Source organism: Amblyomma maculatum, chromosome 3 (assembly GCF_055883805.1).
Source record: "Amblyomma maculatum isolate TAMU_Amacu chromosome 3, ASM5588380v1, whole genome shotgun sequence".
Lineage (NCBI taxonomy): Eukaryota > Metazoa > Arthropoda > Arachnida > Ixodida > Ixodidae > Amblyomma > Amblyomma maculatum.
This window is the reverse complement of record NC_139346.1, coordinates 194,110,367-194,131,469: the sequence shown is the minus strand read 5'-3', so window position 1 is coordinate 194,131,469 and position 21,103 is coordinate 194,110,367. Positions and strand designations below refer to the sequence as shown.

The 21,103-nt window shown below is 44.3% G+C and overlaps 1 protein-coding gene across 5 annotated transcripts in view; it reads left to right on the top strand.

The window, feature by feature from the left end:
* Camta (Calmodulin-binding transcription activator) overlaps positions 1 to 21,103 on the top strand; it is a 474,504-nt gene that overhangs the window by 442,469 nt on the left and 10,932 nt on the right. For all 5 annotated transcript variants that reach the window (XM_084599157.1, XM_084599156.1, XM_084599155.1 and 2 more), the window contains 11 exons: positions 341 to 1,624; positions 4,147 to 4,422; positions 6,224 to 6,350; positions 6,722 to 6,853; positions 10,827 to 10,930; positions 11,865 to 12,137; positions 15,168 to 15,361; positions 15,635 to 15,894; positions 16,200 to 16,289; positions 16,893 to 17,250; positions 17,620 to 17,801. In XM_084599157.1, coding sequence (XP_084455283.1) covers positions 341 to 1,624; positions 4,147 to 4,422; positions 6,224 to 6,350; positions 6,722 to 6,853; positions 10,827 to 10,930; positions 11,865 to 12,137; positions 15,168 to 15,361; positions 15,635 to 15,894; positions 16,200 to 16,289; positions 16,893 to 17,250; positions 17,620 to 17,801 — 3,280 coding nt within the window. The remainder of the gene's footprint in view (positions 1 to 340; positions 1,625 to 4,146; positions 4,423 to 6,223; positions 6,351 to 6,721; positions 6,854 to 10,826; positions 10,931 to 11,864; positions 12,138 to 15,167; positions 15,362 to 15,634; positions 15,895 to 16,199; positions 16,290 to 16,892; positions 17,251 to 17,619; positions 17,802 to 21,103) is intronic.

The window sequence follows — 21,103 nt, the reverse complement described above, 5'->3', positions numbered from 1 at the left end:
AACTCAACATAACTCACGCGCCAAGTAAGGTGTCCTTCCCATACGCCATAGAAGGTGCTGTATAAGTTGAAGATACTTGATCACTTGACACATTTTAAGAGCTGAAGGTTTGAAACTGCGAGCTCCGTTCGCAATATTTCTTTCAGGCTCTAACTGAGTTCTCGCGTGGCTTCTTCCTTCGACAAATTGACACATAGTCAGTTGTAAATGTGCTCGGGGTACACGTCCCGAGAACTTTGTATGATTTGAAGCAAGGCAAACGCGTCATGATATGCTCTCGTTTTGTCATGCGTCAAACGACGTTGCGCTGTGCATGATCCCTTCTATTTCGCACGCGCAGACGGCCGAGACGGTGGAGGCCATCGTGCAGCAGCTCATGGAGAAGCAGCGGGCGAAAGGCGGCGCTGGCGGCAACGGCAGTGCCGGCGGCGGTAGCGGGGCACGCACTCACGAGTGCCCCTGCGACTCGACAACCAAGACGTCGTTGTCGCCCGCCTCGACTCCCACGCCGCCGCCTGCGCCTTCTTCCGCGCCTCCGCAGGCGTTCTCGACCGCCTCGTCGTCGACGCCCTCGCCGGCAGCCGCAACGACGGCGACCGATGGCGGCAGCGGTGGTGGTGGCGGCGGCGGTGGAAGCAGCAGCGTGTCCAAGAAGTGCGGCCACAGCATGCACCGCATCATCTCGCCAAAGACGCGCTGCGCGGCGGCCACGTCGTCGACGCCCGTGCCGCAGCCGCCGCACTCGTCGTCGTCATCGGTGGTGGCGGCCGCCGGCGGCTCCCTGATGGCCTTAGGCCACAAGGAGGGCCGTGCTGCCTCCGCCGCTGCCTCTGGCGGCGCCGTGAGCGGCGGCAGCGTCATCCTTGCGGCGCCCGTGCGCGAGGCCGGCGCACCGGGGACGCCCGCCGCCACCACCACCACCTCGTTCATCCTCAACCTGTCGCAGCTGCAGGGAGGCGGCGGCTTGCTCATTCTGAACAGCGCGGCCGCGGCCACGGGCCTGACGTCCGCCTCCGTGACTCCCGTGACGCTCCTGTGCGGCGCCGGAGGCACCGCGGCGGCAGCCGCCGCTGCCGCCGCTGCAGCCTCCTCCACCGAGGGCAGCGGCGCGGCGGTCAGCGCTGCGGCCAAGGACCAGGCGACCGTCGAGACGCCGTCGTCGACCGGCGGGGGAGCGGCATCCAGCGCGGCGGCCTCGTCAACCCCGTGCTCGGTCTCTTCATCAAGCAGCGGCAGCTCCGAAGCGGCGGCAGCGATCACCACTACGCGCACCGAGGTCAAGATGGAGGCGGCGAGTCGCGTTCTCTGTGGCGAAGACATGGAGTTCGGCGACCGAGACCCGGAGCTGTGCAGCAGCAGCCTCATGGGCGAGGACTCGAAGGAGCCCGCGGCGTCGGCAACCGAAGGCCGCGGGCTGTTCGACGACTCCCTCGACCTGAGCCACGACGGCATCCAGAAGACGTTGACGGCCAACTTGGCCGCCTCGCACAGGAGGCCCTCGTCGGACTCGTCGTCGGGTGGCGGGGTGCTCGTGAAGAGCGAAAATGGGCCCGCCGATGCGGACCCCGTCGACCTCAATCCGATGGACTTCATTGACAACGACATTTCCACCCCCGACGAAGAGGTGCGTCCACTGCAGACACCGCGGCGTTGCTTTCCCTTCCTCTTTGCCAGGCCGTACTGCGCTGTTATACGTGCATCCCTTGGCCTGCTGCAAGAGCCTCAAGATTGCAGCTGTAGTCGCTGTTCAGAATCATATCAATTGGAAGGGGATGATGCGGTGTACACATTAAAAGACATCGATCCGCTGTAGGGAATTCCGCCTCAGCTCTCTTTTTTTTTTTTTTGCATTGAATCTACCACCTTCTTGATTTCTTTGTCTGATGTTTCGCTGTATTTACTTCACTGCACAAACCCACGTTATTCGGTTCGTATTTTGTTAAGCTTATAGCCCTTTCGGGGTAGTCTTTTTTTTTTTTTTTTTCTCAACTAACAGCTCGGAAAGCTTTTGTTTGTCAAAATTTTCATTGTGTTAGCATTTTCTATACTAATTACTTTCTTCAAAAGTTGAGGGTTTCTGCAGAAAATCCTCGGGCAAATATGTGAACACTTGGACAGGGTACATGGTATTCTTTTGGCGGCCTCTCTTTTCTACGTGACTCCCTTCGATTTCTAGTTTTGTGTTTTTGCTTGTTCCTTTAAAGGGCTTACATTTAGCACACTAGCTATCGGGCTTGGCCGATCTGGGCGTAGGAACGTATTGGACAGTTAAGTATGTTTTACGCACGTTCGGGATACGTTCGTAGTCTACAGGGAGGAAATTAAGAGCAGAAGCTGCGTTTGTAACGCAGGTGGGAAGTCGCCGCGTCCTTCCACGTTTCTTCGCGACTGCTGAATACCGGTGTTCGGGCTGTGGAATGACAGCCACACTTCTCACCAGCAGTATGTGGGCTTATCTTCGCGTCTAGACTTTTTTTTTTTTTTTTGTGCGCTAGCAGTACATAGGACGTCAATTATTGCAAAACAGCTTCCGCCGTTGGCGTTGACTTATGAAGCTTTAGTGGAGAGGAGTCGAAATGCAGAAAGAGTGTGTATCTAATCTACAGGGAGAGGAGGGTGAAGGGATACGAAGAGCCTCTTGGCGGCAAGAGTAACCGGCGTCCACAGTCAAGTGTCGGGGAGAGGGGAAGATGGACAAAGGGTTCACAAGGTTGTAGTCGAATATAACTCAAGGAAAAAAATTGCCGTTGCCCCTCAAAGGACCTCCTTAAGCCGATAGCGTCCACTAATTCTCATGACGTCGTGGATAATAAAGCAAAACCTGCTGCTAGCATGGCAACGCAGGGTGTGGCAGATTAAAGAGGATTCGTCATGGCTTAATCGAATTAACCCCTGCGTTATTAAAATTGATCAACGCCATTGGCTAAAGGGCCTCCTTTGAGGAGCATCTGCTGCTTTCTCCTTGAGTTGTATACGGCTATTGTCACAAACCGATCCGTTAGACCCGCTCCTATTGGTCGATATGTCTGCCGATGAAGGTAGGCATGGTCTCAGCAAGTCAGCGGCTGCTCCGTCCGGAAGTAGGAAGAAAGAGGGGTTGACGTTAACGCATACTCTATGGCACCTATTGCACTGATCGTCTGGGAATACTTTTCGCGAATTCCTCGAAGACCTCACTAGCGCTGCTGCATCGGCAACAATATTTCTTGTAGTGTGGGCTTTGCCACACATAAAGTACTGTTGAGGGGAAGCACGCTTGCAAGGCGGTGGTTGACATCAAAGGCGGTAGGCCATTCAATGGCGTAAAGGCAGAACTGCTACGATTGAGCCATACGTTGCCTTACTTATTAGGACTTCGGCAATAAGGAGTTCTGCACCTATCATGTGCGCCCAAAGTTTGTACTTATAGTTTGTACATGTGGTGGACACCTCTGTTGCCTGTTATGTAAACGGCCAGTTCAGTCTGCAGTCGTTTATCTTTGTGCCATGCTCAGCAGCACCTTATTTGAAACACTAGTTTCGGGTGTCTATTTTAAGGCGAAATCCTTTATAGGCTTATGTGTCCGTCCGCGAGAAGTGTCACACTTCTTCCCGAGATTCCGCGGGATACCGCGAGATTTGACGTCATCATCTTGGTGACGCCATCGGCCATGACCGGGCATGACGTCATGACCGGATGCGACGTCACATCCGATCACGTATAGTAACAGAAACTGACGTCATCATGACGTCACACTCGGTCATGACGTCCTGGCCGATCATGACCGATGTCATCAGGCGATTTACGCACATACAAACCTGACGCCGCCAGGCGTCCGATCCAGGCGCCCATGCTGCGCCTTTCATTTAGCGTTTCCTCGAAACACCGCAACACACACCATACAGAAGCAGCAGCGTTTCAAACAAAAGCTTTCGCCTCATCGCACTTTAGTGGTCCAAAGCGCATCCTAGAACTCCTGCAGGAAAGGCCTGTTGTGTGAAAGCCTAGCCTTGTCTCCCGCCTCCGCTCTCTGCAACCTCAAGCTGAACTACCCCCCGTAACAATATTATGCAGAATTAATATCGTTTAGAGGTTTTGAAAATAAAAAATGGCTGTTTTCACCAAAAAGCCTTGACGCGGATTTGCACCCTTCTTTTTTTTTTCAGGTGTTCAACCTGGATACCTTCGACATGCTGACTGACCTCCCAAACTGGGATGACTTCAACTCAGACCTGGCAGCGACCACGACAACTACTGCGCCATCGACTGCCAGTACAGGAGGCGTTTTATCGTCCTCCTCTTCTGGCTTGGGCAGCGGCGGAGGCAGTGCTTTGTCGCTCGCGCACAAGACACCAAACACACAGTCATCACACTCGGGCATGACCTATCGCGAAGGCACCGCCAACATAACCGACTACTCGCCCGACTGGTCATACACAGAGGTGAGGATTGGGGCCTTATGGGGGGATTAAAGGATGTATTTGCTTGGTTTACCTCATATTTGCAAAAGATAAGACTACAATGCATTGATGTATGCGTCTTGTGTGATTGAGTAAGCATGAGGAGAATTTTATATTCTGCAGTACGTTTGCATTTCAGCGCTCGCAGGTTCTAAAAGGAAAGGGAAAGCTCTTGAAATGAGCGACCGTAGCTTTATCGAATTTTGATTTGCTACTACTCTAAAAAGGCTACTTAACTCGTGGCGGTTTCAATTCTTTGTTCATATCCATCTGAGTTTAACATGTTGAACGCACAGTTTTTGCGAGGGAAAGTTGTTTGCATCTGCGTGATATACAGTCTTAACATAGGGGGAACCTCGACGCGAGGAAAAAGTTATCCAGGACAGAATTTGGTGAGAAGACCTAGAGATGTATGCGTCACGTCTAGAGATAATTTGCTTTTTTTTTTTGTTCAGTTTTTTCTGGCTGTTTTGTTACATGGAATAACAGAAAAGAATTAAGAAGTAAATTAATAAAAATTTACAAAATAAAATTCAATTAAAAATTTAAAAATAAATTAAAATTAATTTCATGGCATTATACTTTTTATAAGTAATTGTAATGTAATTTTATTATTCATTTCAGTCATTGGTAATGTTATTTACTTTTGCACCTTTTTAATAAAGTACTTATTAGCATAAGTTCATTAGTTAATTTTGCCATGTATGCCAGTAAAGCTCACTTTGTCTTACTGAGGCTACAAACGTAACACCAAGATACTGCCACCGTAATAAACAAGGTTAAATTGTAGTCCCTAAGATGAAAAAAACATGCAGGTATGGAAACAACACAGTGGCCGTCCATAGCAGATTAGTTGGCTTGAAAACGTGATCTTTATGGGGAAAAATTACTCAGATTTGGATGTTGTTTCATTCAGTTTCATAGAAGAAAGTAGGGATTCATTAAAGTCTAGAGAAACAAGTTGCTGTATCATCTACTGCGCTAGCCCTTATTTGTGGGCAGTTTGGCTTTAACGGCATGACATCTATAACTCTTTCAATGTGCCTACTGTCACTACATTATTGCACCTATGTGCCATGGGTATGTAGGCGTACAGAGTGCCCTGGAGAAAAAAATGAAAAGTAGGTGTCAATGCAGTCGTTAACAGCTTCAAAGAAGTGAAAAGTGTAATTGTGAAGCACAGCCTAAAAACAGATCTAAATACAGTGAAATTGTTCAGACTACATGTGAAAAGTATTTAAGCTATTTAATCACTTGAGGTTTAACATATGGTTTGAAATTTAAATGTTTTAAGCAAAAGCACTATCAGTGCTTTTGAAGCAATGTTGCCCATCCTTAAGGGGTCACTGTAAAAGCCACTGCATTTAGCACTGCAGAATACCAAGGTCACTGCATTTGGTATTCTGCAGGAAAAATTTACACGTGCTGTGTGGTACATTATGTGATTTCACATTGCTGACACAATATAACTTTTGCCCCTTTTTGTCTTCATCAGCTGGTTACTATGTTTTGCCTTCCGCTTTGCCCAATGAATAAACATATGTTAGTTTACATAGACTAAGAATAGCAAAATCACATTGGGTTAAGAAAATTGGGCGAAGCAGGTTGAACAACCCCAGCTGGTCGAAATTTCAGGAGTCTTCCACTGCCATGTCCCTCATAGCCTGAGTACTTTTGGGACGTTAAACCCAATAAACAAAGCAACCAACTATAAATATCTAGGCTTGATATATCTGGGTTTGACTACGCTATTTTTGTTTCTTATTCTCCCTGTTATTTACAGGGTGGTGTAAAAGTCTTGATCACAGGGCCCTGGTATTCCTCGTCATCTCCGTACATGATTCTCTTCGATGGAGTTAGTGTACCAACTACCCTTGTTCAAAGTGGTGTGCTACGATGCTTCTGCCCAGGTATGTGCGTCACTCACCAAATCTGTTTATTTTTCTCTGCATTTTTTCCTGCCGCGCTTGCATTTCTGTATATGTAAATGTTAATAGCTTAAGTATAAGAAGGTCAGTAGACTTTTTCATAGAAGTTGCTACAAAAGAGTGACAAGTGACAAAAGAACTGGCAGAAAACAGGATTCAGGATGAGAGAAAGGCAAACACTCATATCTGCATGCACACCTATAGTGTACAATTTCTCTTTTTCTCTTGGAAGCACGGGTGTCTTGCGTCTCCTCATCATCTCCCCCTTTCATTACTTAAATAGCCATGTAAGTTACTACAGCTTGCATTTGGGATCTGTGTGATTTAAATATTGTTTTCCTTCCTTTTCCTAGCCCACGAAGCTGGACTGGTAACGCTCCAGGTAGCCTGCGAGGGCTTTGTCATATCCAATTCAGTCATCTTTGAGTACCGTGAGCAGCCCCTTGTGACCACCCAAAAGGCCAAGGATTGGTTTGGTGTGGACGGTAAGCGCCAAAAACCAGCAGCCTCCATTAAATTGCTATATATGATAGCACGACAAAGCAACTACGTAAGAATAACTTTAAAAAAACACAACTATACACTGTTTCTCTTTTCTTGTGTTGTCATTTCATGCACTGCTATGAGCAAAGTTTTCTGTGCTAGCTTAGCTGAGTGACAGTATAGAAATTAAGCACACACAAAATCGCTGTTCACTTCCTTGCTAGAGCATTTCTCTGCAGTACTCATCACATCTTTACACTCAGCTTCTGCCTTTAAATAAACAAGTTTAACTCTTTTGGGACCGCATCATAGGCCATGGATCACATATGATCCATGGTTTTTGCTGCTGAACTCAACCCAGACTCTGCTGAACTCAAATGTTCACATGTTGGCACATGCAAATCCATTTGGGCAAATAGCATGACAACTGTAGTCACAGTTTCCATGTAATTTACTTCTTTTTTTGGACAGGTGACATCATAGAAAAAAAAGTCATTCAGAATTACTCGAGATGAGTTAGTCATTTAAGCATGGCTTAAACTTAGTGATAGAGCGAAAGCTGTGAGTGTTGGAGCGAATTTTTCTATGGACACCTAGATTTAATGTGCTGCAGCCACAACATTCAAATGTACCTTCTGTCCTAGCAACTCGCTGTTGTCATTCACCTCTACCAACTACCGAGTTATCTTTCTTCTTGTACTTCTTGTACTTCTTCTTCTTCTTCATTTTCTTCCTGTTCTGTTTCTCCTTCTTCTTCTTTTACTTCTTCTTCTTCCTTTTCTTTTCTTCTTCGTCTTCCACGGTGCCATTCCGATGGCTTGAAAACCTATCGTGGCATAGCTTTCGCTACAAAATGGCATCGAGCTCACGTCAGGACGCGCTGTGGATAGATTCATCATTGTTTTCACAGGTTACGCTATTTTTACTGCAGATTTATTTTATGATGACAGTAGCACAAAGTCTGAAGATGACTTCATGAGCTATGACTTCAGCTGTAATATTGAGCCTGGAACTTCAACTAGTTGTCCAACGTAACCATGCTTTCAATTTCAGCTTGGTCTTGAGTAGTAACGCTAGCTCAGTGTTCTTGTTGTTTTATGTTTATTCGCTGGAGCTCCGACACCCTATGCTAGTGTTTAAACAAGGAAAGCTCCATAACCATAAGAACCACAGAAAGCTTCGTAAAAACATAACCAAACATAACCGAGTGTGAAGATCTTTCAGCCACATTGAACTGGGTTTGACCACCATGGCTTTCAGAGGAGAGCTCGTAAATACGCTTAAGCATGTGTTATAAGCAAAAATTGTTTAAATACCCCATTTAATAAATAGATGACTCTAGGACCTGCTCAAAATCATCTGTTTTTCTGTGGTCCCAAAAGGGTAACACCATGAATAGAAACTTACTAATATGTGAGTCATATTTTCAAAATATTTAAGGACAGAGGCATTGTATCACATTTTGTATCTTCTGAAATATTTTAAGGCAGTTTCTTATTTTATTTAGCTTTTTACCTAGTCTTTTTCCAAAATGTCAAACTGATTTTTTTTTTCCATATTATGTACATTGCGACTTAGGTAAATAAGATTTGTGTGCATAAAACGGCCCTCAAATAGCAAAATTTTTATATATGTTGCATTAAGGATGTTTAAATATTCCATTTATTACAATTTTCCCCAAAGCTACTCAGGTTCACTTTTTTCATTTTTTTTTTTTTCGCAGTTCTGAAAGTGTTAAAAATATGGACCTATAGACAAGCGTCAGCCCGTGACGTCAGTGGAGATGCGGCGGCGCTGGTGACAGCAGTGACTTTCGTGGTGTAGGCAAAAGCCCGAACTGTCTGAATTGGATGCACGGCGCTTGTGTTTTCGAGCATAATTCCCGATATTCCTGCAAGCTGTATTGCGGTCGGTTGTTTGCGCCACGAGGCACAAAAAAAGAAAATTGCACCTGTTTTCACGTTTCTTGCGGTCGGATAAAGATGAGAGCGAAAGGCAGCGGCGTTGAGCGCGACAAGTAGACCCCTCGGCAAAGAATTGCCTTTGTGGCTAACGTGCGTTGCACTTCTGCACTGAAACTTGATCAGTTTGTTTACAACTCTTAATTGTCGTGACTCCTTTCGGCCGCATGACAAAGAGAGCTCGTGCACGTTTTGTTGTATATCAATTCATAAAAAATTTTGACGGGATTGTGCGTAAGATCTTAATCAAAGGCAGGAAAGCTGCGCTGTGACATCCCATTCACCTGCAGTACAGCTGCCTGTGTGTTCATATAGAAAAGGACACAAAGCTGCTGTGAAGGTAACTGCAGTTGCCTTGAGCGGTCACTCCAGCACAGTATTGCCGAAACAGGCCGTCTTGTGAAGTAGCTTTTCTCTGTTTTTACTTTCACGAGTTTGAACGAGTGACTCTTCATCATCGGTCCTAGAAAGCGAGTAAACATTGTTAGGATCCCGGCAGAGTCACGCAGCATTATTTCTCAGATTATTAAATTTTCTTTTGACTGTCATTAGGAACCTGACGAACGAATTAAATATCCACATACAACTATAGCTCTGAACGAGAAGTATATTTAAGTATGGTATATATATGGAGTTTAATGTCTCAAAGTGGATTCAGCTATGAGGGGTGCAAAATAAGCGTGTAAAATGACGTGCATTTGAATAAAAATGTTCCCAATATATTAAAAAAAAGAGATCAGCAGATCGCTTAAATTTCGCTGCAAGCAATCGTAGAGAATGTTGCATTTGCGCTCATGCACCTCTCCTATAGATCGAAGGGAACAAAATGAGAGCATTCTTAAAAACCTTCATGTATATATTAACCTTGATGCGTCTGTACAATGAAACAGACGTGAAACTTTTTTTGTTTCGTTTTTTTATCAACCAAGATAAAACAAGTTGGCAGCACACTATAAGCGAATATTACAAAGGACTATACGATGAAATTCTTTCGCTTAAGTTGCAGGTACAGTGAGCTAGAAATATGATTTCTAGTCACTATAGATTTCACGATCTGGTTTCGAAGGCAGCGTCGCTTGGCGCAGTGTAGGCATGCTGCGTTTTTGCCTACCCCATGTCGCTGCCGATCGCACCGCCACCTTTGTTTACAAACATGATGCTTGTCTATTACAGACAGCAGTTTTCGTAGAGCACAGTGGGTGCCGCCACTAGTATTTGCTTCACGCCCCGCCTCCTGAGCAGATGCTGTCTGTTTTTAAAAGATTTTTTTTGTGACTATTTGAAAAAGTGCCTTTATTGTTAGGCTACAAGGTGTAGTCAGTATCATAATGTAAATGGTGACGTATCACATACCTGTAGGGTAGGGAAGGGACACCTAATGGCTGTGATGTTTTGCATGCTCTTGTTTTGCATACTTCGAATGATTCTGCTGACTACATATGCAACCTCTTACCTGCTGTTCAAAGTCTGAACGTTAACATTATTTCCCCAAAGCCTAGCCAAATGAGGCATTTGAGCTTAATCTTGAGCAACATGCAGTATCCTTTTTAGGAACCAAGAGTGATAGCCAGTAATAAACTAATATTTCCCACACAGGCAAGTTATGCAGCACTATCATTTCAGTGTGATTCATTATTTTTCTGTCCTTGTGACTAAACGATTTTGTGCTCTAAAAAGAAAGCCTTACATTGTAAATGTATACACAACTTGAGCGCAAACTTTGTGGTGCAGAACAAGCATTAGAAGCTTAAAAATTTCTCAGTGCAGCAGCAAAAAAAAAAAATATATATATATATATATATATATTACACACTACGCTGTAGACTGACTCTAAAATCAGCCCGTATGAGTCAGTTTGGATATCAGGGATATCAGGGATTTACATCTATAATCTGCATGTAAATTACTGACCTCAAGCACTGACATGCAAAGCTTTTATGCGACGAGCTCACATATTCGCTTGATAGGTTGATGGACAAATATGATGTGAATTTTCGATGCCTTCTCTTCACAGAGGGCACTCTCAAATTCTCACTGTTGGAGAGACTGGAAATGGTCGAAGCCAGGCTCTCCTTGGGAAACAAAGGCAGCACACTTTTTCCAGGTGTCTTGGCCCAGGTGAGTGTGACATTCTTTTTCTTTTGTAAAAGGCTCAGTCTTCTAATACAAACTAAGTAAGGCGTGAACTCACTCAACACCTTCCGATTAGCCGCATTCCTTGAATCCTTTAAGGTATAAATATGTAAATGCAATAAATCCGAAGAGGCACTGTACACAGAAGAGAATGGTGAAGCATAACGATTCCAGTTCATCACATTGTCCCACTTCATAAGAAGCAGCATCACGACATATAGGTTAGTAGTAGATATAGATTAGACTTAGATTAGTTGGAAGGATGTTTCACGCAACTTTCGTGCCTTGGGAGAAATTGTGCATTTCACAAGAATTAACCATATACGATGGTGTTCGCAAGTGCATGACATGATTAATATTGTTTTGTCTTTCTTAACTAAGTTAGTATGAAACACTATAGTGCAATTATTGCAGCATCCGCTTAATAAGTGCATTGTGCCTAAAAAGGGCACTTAAGACAATGTAGTTAACTGCCTAACAAAAAATTTAATTTATTCCATTTGGTTCCAAGCACATTCTTGAAAAGTCTCATTCTTTTGTACGTGTTTCACTGGTTCAAAAGTTGACTGCTCAGTTCAGATAAAATATTTGGGTAATAAGGAAATGGGCATTTGTTTGTTATGAACCAGCTGACCATCCAGAATGCGCGCAGTATATGTCAAACTGTATTTTTATGAAGATTCATTCATGTGAACACGCAAAGCACTTCACACCAGTTTGGTCAATTGGGATCCCCTGCAGTGATAAGTAATAAGAAGCGTTGACAATGTCACTTCTCAGTTCCAGTCAGTTTTCCGCCTAGCTTGATACAGCTGTTCCGTCAGGCGCAGATTTTCCATCTAATTTGATACCCGTTCCATCATATGTGGTCAGTGCGGATCCAGAGAAAGCTAGACCTTTGTTTTGCGCATGCGTGCAGGGTTTTGCGGACCGGCAACGTCCATTTGAGGAGCGCCTTGTATCGCTATGCCAAGAGCTTCGCTGGGGCGCATGGCTGCCACGCAGTGGCGGTGACAGCTCCCCCGTGCGTGCCCTCACGCGGCCAGATCTCAGCCTGTTGCATCTGGCCGCTGCTCTGGGTTTCTCGCGCCTAGCGCGCTGTCTGCTGCGCTGGCGCCTCCAAAGCCCATCACCCACGCTGGACGCCGAGGTGGACGCGCTCGCCAGGGACGCCGCACAGTGCACTCCGCTGGTGTGTGGAGATTACTGGACAAACCTTCTTTTTGATTTATTTACTAACTTCGATCATACTGTACCTTGCATGTGCTGGTGCTGAGACACAGCACTTTAACTTCAACTGTACTGTACTTCAGTGCACTATACTGTAACTTTTATTGTATTATATTTTGATACAGTACCATACTTTAACTCCATAATGCTTCGACACAGTGCTTCACATTGCAGTGTGCTGCACTGCATACTTTATCGTAGCATGGCAAGTTGTGCTAGTTAGGTGACATTAATTTCGAAGGAAAAAGAAGCAACATGAATAGGGACATTGCGCAAAGGATGAAGAGTGCGCACTGTACTGTGCGCACTGTCTTGCAGCAAAAATTTTTTTATTCTGAAATAAATAACATACGCCTCCAAGAACATGGCATATGTCCAGCAAAGGAGCATGAAAAATAAAAGAGCGTACATTTTCCTGTGCTCAATATGCTCACATAATGAGTGAACATTATGGGGGAACATATCGAACATAATAAAAAAAATGCATCCTTGTGAGCACTCTGTGTGCATCACGGGTCATGATTGGTTGAATGGGTATGCTCAGTTGTGTATCGAATTCCTTTGACATGCCAGAAGGTGTACATTGGACTAATAGGACGGTTTTTGACTATTTGCTTGAAAGAGCACGAAAAAGATCCGTCACAGTTGGAAAAGCACTGCCCTGGCTGCGATAATGGGTTGTAAACCGAAATTTGAAGAAACTGCAATGCTGTTCTGACACCATGACCAATTTACACATGAGAAATAGCAAAGTGTCTTTTTTTTGTTTGATCAGAAAGGAAGGAGGTCACATGTCAGCCAGGCCTGCCTATTACACTGTGTGATAGAGAGATATGTTTCTTGAATAACTTCAGATATGGTGCAGGTTGTAACAAAGAGTAATCCATGTGGTTTTTTTTGTTTTTTTTTTTAAGTTTACTGCTTTATACGCTTACTAGACAGGTGCCATTTTTTCAGGCGATATATGAAGTTTCCTTCAGAATGTTTTCTTTCTTCCTCAGTTGTGAGCCAGAACTTGTAGTGTATTCCCTCCAATAGTCCATCCACATTGTGCTCTTCCTTTGAAATGCTGTACAATGTGTTGTACTATGTGTTTTCCTAGTCAACCACAGATATTCGTGGTACGTCCGATTAAGATCAGAATCTTTATTGCCATGAGAGGACATTCGTAAGGCATTCTTACGGACGTCCAAATTTGGATATCCGCATCAGTGATTCAGTGTATGTCTGAGAGGCATGCACCAATAATGGATGCCCCTGTTTACTGTACTTTGTTCTGTACTGTACAAGTTCAATCGTATTTTGACTCAGAATCTGAGCATCACCTGCAGTAACATTCCACAGGCTAGCAATAAACAAAGGCAGCATCTTTGAGACATGACTGTCAGTGGCACTATTCAGCTTTTGAGCAATCCAGAGCAGTTCATTCTACCCTGGTACCGATGACCTGTAGAGCCTGAAATCATAAAGCGTTCAGCAGTGTAGTTCGAGATCAATGGTCTGAGCAGGGAGTTCTGTGATTAATACAGTTAAATAGTTTCCAGGACGAGATCTTGTGTTGGCAAGAGAAGTACTGTCGTCTTTGACATAAACCTTTAAATCGCGCTAACCTTGTACATCTCCTAGCAAGCCTCTGATGAGACGCAGCATTTCCCGCACATTTTAGACGTGGTTTGTGAGCATTTCCTTCTGAGGGGCATAGAGTTCAGTTAGTTGAGGCACCATGCATTGTCCCTGCTGTGCCTCTACAGCCTATACCATCATATCACTCCTGAACTAGTCTATCTTAAGATAAGATTAAGATAAGATAGATTATTCTAAGATAGATATCTTGAGATATACCAGTGCCTGCACTGCTCCCATATGCACAAAACATCAGTGCAGTTATTGAAGCGTGAAGCTTAGCTGTCCTGATACATACATCCAGCAAGTTCTCTAATATCACTGTGGGAGTATCAAACAAATGGCTGTGCAGTGACAAATGATGAAGCGAGATGGTTAAACAGGTGGGAATATGCAGATATGCACGTGCTTGCCTGTTTTACCTCTCCAGATTGTCACATAGTACCGTACGGCTGTTTTTTCAATACTCCTGTGGTATTTTTGTAGAATTTTTAGGTGCACATCTGACTTATGCAAGAGAAGATAACAACTGCCAACCAGTTTCTAGCCGTCTTCTTTTTCTCTTAAGCAGGGACGCCGCTTTAAAATAGCAAAATATTGGCAAACGTTCGATTTCTTAAATATATTTGTATTCATTTGTATGGTGCTTTTTCTATGGTACCTCAAAGTTCAATTGCTGAAATCCACCATGAAGTGGTCTAAAAATTTTGTTAGCTTTGCCGGTATTGGTTCTGCACATCGGGAGAACATTCAGACTATGGGCATTTCTGTCTGTTCCACTTTGATTCTCTTGTGAAACAGGTTTCTCCATGACTGACATTTCTATTTTTACCCAGCTTGTTTCATTGTGCTCCTGGAACCGTAATGTAGGTCGACATTTTTTGTTTTTCAAATCCCTTTAATTTCAAATTTATTTTATGGAAATTTCTCCTCTACAATCGCATCACAAAATTTTAGAATTGAAATTTTGTTTCTTGCAAGAAAAAAAAAATCAGACTGTCTTAACAAATGCAGCTAATGTTGATACAGCAGTCTGTCATATTTTATTAACTCTGCAGTTGATACAGCAGTCTGTCATATTTTATTAACTCTGCAGGCTATCTCACAACAATCGCTGTAGAAATATGTCATATAAGCAAGTGTTCTAGAGACATAACTATGAAATACTGTAGGAGCAGTTGTAACATTATTTCCTGTCAGCCCAAGAAATCTTGTGCAAGTTGAAAAAGGAATAATAATATATTTGCTATAGCAAATAATAAGTTTGGTAATAATGTTTGGCTCAGAACACGCTTAATTAATAGAAATGTTTCACTCATTTATGGCACCTCTTTTCCATTGTGCACCTTATTCTCTTTCACAACCACAGCACTGGGCGTGTGCTCGGGGACAACGGGAGGTGGCCCTGCTGCTGCTTCAGTGGAACGTCTCGGCCGCCAAGGTGTGCAACGCGGACGGCCAGACTGCCACTACACTTGCTCGAGATAGTGGCCACACCAGTCTTGCTGAAGAACTGGAACAAGCCGCCACGAAACAGCAACTTTCTCAGGACTCTGCCACCAGGTATGCGTGAAAACAAGTACCGAACCCTGCTAGTTACACTATAACCACCGGCGCAGGCTTTCAGAGTTTTACCTTTCATCACCGAAGCACTTCTGTCGCCCCTGAAGCTACAAATTTCTCGTCTAAATTTTCATTTGTGTGCAAAGCGAACCTTAGAATATGTGGCTTTGCAATAAAGGGACGTATGGGTAGGAAGGATATGCTTTCACTTCCTTTTCTCTCTCCTTTTTTCATTTTAATTCAGTTACACAGTTGTTTTTATTTCTTTTTCAGTCCTCACTGCCACTTACTACAGCAGCAGCAGCATTCACGAAGCTCGAAGACCTCGTCGACGTCCTCACATGGTAGGCTGACTAAGCGAGCGTCAGCTGATGGCAACATCAGTGGCAGTTCATCCGCTGACGCTGAATCGTCCAAGCGCTCCTCTGTGGACAGTGGCATGTGTGAAGGCTCCTCGTCACTGCCCTCATCGATGCTGCTTTCTTCGAGGCTCATCTCCAAGCTGGACCTCAGTAATGTTGTTCTTGAGCCGGGTATGTTTCAATTAATATTGCTTTAATTAATAAGTATTATTTTAATTAATATTAATCCACCTGTATTAATCCACTCTAAGCTGCCCTTTGCCAGCTTATAGCAGAGTATATTGTGCCTGAAATTTGTCCTGTTAGAGTAAAAAAAAGACTTTAGTAGCTTCTCAAGGCTTCCTTAGCTTACAAACAACAAATTAAATGGAATATATTTTTGTAATTAAATGCAGAGAAACATGTTTGTTATGCTTTTCAAATATAGGCAGCTTTGTTTTGTTCATAATTAATATTTGCCTCTTTTCATCTTTCAGATGCGCAAGGAAGCAGTGAAAGCCCATTTATTGATGTTGTCGGTGTCTCGGATGAGGAAATCGAAATGCAGAATCCAGTCCGGTCTTCAGGTGAATGCTTTTATATATATTAGTATTTCTAACTAATGCCTTTCTAACCAATGCCTCTCTCCCCTCACCTTTTAAGCTGGTGACTGGTGTCATATCGTTAGTCAGGTCTCATGAGTAGGTCTGCCTTTGTACTTTCCAGCATACTGCAACATGTATGAGACTCAAAAGGAGAGCAAAAGAGATGCCAGCTGGATGGAAGCTGCTTTGGGGCCTCTTTGTTGTATCCATTCCAAATGCCTCCCCTGGAATATATGAAAGAAATATAGTTTGTCTGAGCGAATATTTGCTTGTTTGTGTAAAAATGTGTCCCAAACTGCAGATTAATAGGTTCTTCTTAAGATGAAGGAATAAAGATGCCAGAGGCACTCGATCATATCTTACGTTTGTAAAAGATAATATTAACAAATCGAACTCCTAAATCTAAATGTTTCAAGCATATACTCTGCAATCATTTAAGTTTTATTTTGAATCTGTTGAGTAGAACATAACGAAAGAGATGTCGTGTGGTTGGCATATCCCTTTATTGTGATAGTGCCAGCACCACCGTTTGTTGCAATAGGGCACAGCAAGGCTCCATAGCACTCGGATTTCTCAATCACACAGGCACCAGCCCCTTGGGCCGGCGACGAGAAAGCCACGGCAGCATGAGCTGCGACCTTGGCTCCTCGGCCTCGGCAGCAGACGCGGCAACGCACGTGCCCGCAGACAGTCGGGTGCTGACGCTGGCCGAACAGATAATCGCGGCGTTGCCGGAGCGCATAAAGGCAGCACCACGGACGCTGGATGATGAGGAGGATGACTCAATGGAGGCTGAGGGTCTCTTTCTGCTGCTTTCCTCACCCGAAACGACTGGCGGTCCACACAGCCCCGGCTTGGCGACGTCCATCTGCCCTGTCGACGATCCACCGCCACCACTTCTTAGTGATGACTTCAACTTCGAATTCAGTGACTACAACTACAGGTAAGTGCACTTTCACATAGACATACACACACAGACGCTATCTCACATCTTACGTTTGCACGCAGGCAAAGAGGCAAATTAAGGAGTGCACTGTTGGTCTGCTTTAGTGTTCACATACATGTAATCAAAGTCAGTACACTAAGGCATATAAATATTTGTTGAATTTATTATGTAGAGCGCATTTGCATTTGTGACATACACATATGGCTGCCTCTCCCATGATATAAACTAACCAAGTATTTTGTCTCACCTTTTCTTCTAAACTAGTACCGACCTTGATACTGTATATTTTTTTGTTTCAGATATTTAATATTAAGGTACGGTTTGTGACCTTCTGAAATCTAGGTGCTCTACATTCATTGTGTGCAGGTACTGTGAAGCAGGAACTCCGTCGTCGTCTTTGAGTCCGGCTTCATCATCGTGCCTGCAGAGTCCTGGAAGTTTCACTCTAGAGTCTCCTTCACCTCCGCCAACCACTGCAGACTTCTGCGAGTTCTTCAAAGCTTCCGGAAAAATCATGGAGAGAGATTTCTCAAACCTCACTCTTTCAGGTGGGACAAACATTTTTCACAGCGGAAAGAAGTGTACGAAATGTACAGTCTTTTTTTTTTTTAAGTGCACGAGTCACTCTGCCCATGACCCAACTAGAGCAGTCACCTGTCTGTGACTGCTATGATCACTCACAAATTATTCTATATACTATGAAAAGAGCTAAGCCTATACCTCACTATGTTAAGAGCTCTTACACCTGGCCGTACAGTTTATGTCATCATGTAACAGGTAGGTCTTAATGAAACTGCTGTTAAGTTAAATAAAGTTAAATTGGTTCACAGGAAGAGAAAGGCGCAGTAACTGTCACACTTGCTCTGTGGACACCCGAACCGCGCCGTAAGGGAAGGGGGGAAGGTGGGAATGAAAGTGGAAAGAGAGAAAGGGGAGCCGTAGTGGAGGGCTACGGAGTAATTTCGACCACCTGGGGATCTTTAACGTGCGCTGACATCGCACAGCACACGGACGCCACTTCGTTTCGCCTCCATCGAAACGCAGCCGCCGCGGTTGATGGAGGCGAAACGAAGTGGCGTCCGTGTGCTGATTTTTCTTTTTGTACCAGCCACAGCAGAAGTTCTTGTGTGCTTTTTGAATTAATATTCGCTTACAGTGAGCGCCTATAAACTGCTTGTGTGCACAATATACTGTCCAGTATTTTAGAACTCACAAATGTTCCACAAACAAAACTGCACTGGGCAGTGTGTAAGATGTGTTGAAGCAATGCATATTATCTTCACATAATGGTGACAGCAAATAGACAAGTAAATTTGTGCCCTTGAACAAAAGAAGTCAGTAGCAATAGTGACGCATACGTGCGTGCAGTAGTCGTTGGAATCAGATTGGCCAAGTCAGCCACTGTCTGTGTATCCTGACCCAAAGCATTGTGGATGATGGACAGAGGTCTTTTGGAGGACACTCTCACGGCATGCTGCAAGCGCATATCTGTTGATTCACCCAGCATAGTAAACAAGACAATAAAACCACATATTGGTGGTAATATGCAAAATGCAGTGCTTAAACGCGTGGCCGTATTTGTGCAGTTAGCACTTTCTTTTTGCTTTTGTTGTTCAGCAGGGATATGACAGCTCCACCAGTTTTCATGCAGATCTTTCCTATATAGAACACCAGTATACGGTATTTTGTATGAAATTCGTACTGAATTTTTTGGCAGGGTATACACTTCTGTACAGGGCTAGTTTAATGTGAAATCCATGAATACCATATGTAATTCTGAAACAAACAAGATGAACAGTGTTCGCTATTTTTTAATTTTCAATTTCATTTTTCACTGACCAGACATTCGATTTGATATTCACAGGCATTTTTTCCCATATTCGTATTCGATTCGTATTCGAAAAGTCCAGTATTCTCAAACCCCTACCTTTAAATCCATGTGCACTGCCACATATGGCATCACTAAGTCATAGGTAGGATGAACGCCTCTCAGTTGACTTCATGCAATATGCGTTTTCCTTCAAGCATGATGTTCATTACTGTTCCCCTAGCTTATGCTTAATGTCGAAATGCCACCTGACAATACTAGTAACCCTCAGCGGAGAAAACGAGGCTGGGCTATTCTTAAGTTCCGCGACCTATAGAGGGCGCCACTGAAAATCCAATACGGCTGCCCGAAAGGTGGTCTAGCTATTTGGCTGCAACGCTGCGCTGGCAGAGGCTTTTAAAGTTATGCTAGGGTTGTGCTGCTTTGTCGAGAAAGATATCAATGTAGGCTCTGTTGTGATGTCACGTGTGTACATTTCAAATGCAGTAGAAACCACCCGATGTAGAGATAGCTGGTCTGGTATGCAAAGCATTTGACTACGGAAGGCTTGGAGCCACAGCTGCAACTTGTACTGAGGCAGCTCTAATTGCGACAAGAAAAGTGGCAAACAAGCGTGCGCCGAGAGCAAGAGGGATACCCAGAATCTCTGTGGCTCTTATCCTATTCATGGTACTCATTTGAACATGAAGTGCACATTCGCGCCATTGTAGGTGTATGCGGAACTCATATTTAGTGGCCCCTCTTTTCACTGGAGTTCACCTTGCTGCCTAGACAAGCAAAATGCATATAATCACGGCGCTGAAAAGTGGCAATGATGGTCTGCAGGGCTCATTACCTTCGAAGTGCCACTGGTAGGTATCCATTATGAATGAAAGTGTTTTTCAGCAGTGGTCGCTTGATAATGAGCGTAATTTCGGCTTTAAAGCGAGAATAGCTACAACTTCCTGGGTACTACAAAGGCTACTACTGGTTGTGTATCTCGCCCTACATCGTCTTAAAATTCAGAACATTAATCCACATTTAGTGCGCATGTGGTGTCAGAAGCATTGCATACAAGTAATCACGCGGGAAACGTACATTTGATTTTATACAAAGCACCTGCACGGTCTTGCAACTACGGTTGTTGCGCTCAAGGGTGGTTTACAGTTTACTTACAGTCAATGTCACTCACTTTTTCATGGTGATGCACTATATAAAATAGTCGGAGACAAAATTAGTACCAAAAACTGTCACAGCGTAATCCAAAGTTTTTCGATGCTGACCTTGATTACGTAACAAATCGCAGTTGATGCAAGCTAACAGTGACGATGAAAGAAATACAAAAACAACAAGCAGCACTAGCATGTTGTTAGTGTTTTGTTGCGGAAGCAGCACTATGCCAGCCAGCTCAGCTCATCGCATATGCTCGTATGCCGTAGCCGCAAATAGCGGGAGCTGCCAACTTGGGTCTCTCGTTTCACATGGGACGGTTGTCAGAATCAGCCTGCCAGGACCCTGACATTCACATTATCCCTATAGGCCACTAAGGCACGTTCATACGGCTTGGTTAAAGTGGGGCTTTATATGTGGGCTGGTAGCCTACGCTATCACGTCATACCCTTGAAGGTGGAGCTTAAGTGTCCCCCATATTTGATGCAATAAGCGCCTTTACCACTACCACCTAAAACGGCGGTAAAATTTGATGCATTCAACGAAACGCTGATTGTGTTCGATGCAACGCTCCATTGTCCACAGCCAAAGCTTTCGCTCAACATTCTTATGTGTAGCCGTAAATGACAGGTGCAACGAACCCCTTAGGAGACGGCGTACAGAAGAAACGGATGAAGAGCGCGCTGCACGTCTCGAGAAAAGAAGGAAAAGGGCTTTAGCCGGTTTAATCGTTGAGCCTGGAGACGTCGAAGGTGGTTGGCACGCAGACTTACACAAAGAGTGGGCGAGCACGAGTCGGCCACGCGAGAGTTTCACCGCCACTTCACGAACAACCCCTTTAAAAGTGTGTGACCAGCTGTGACTAAAAATGAT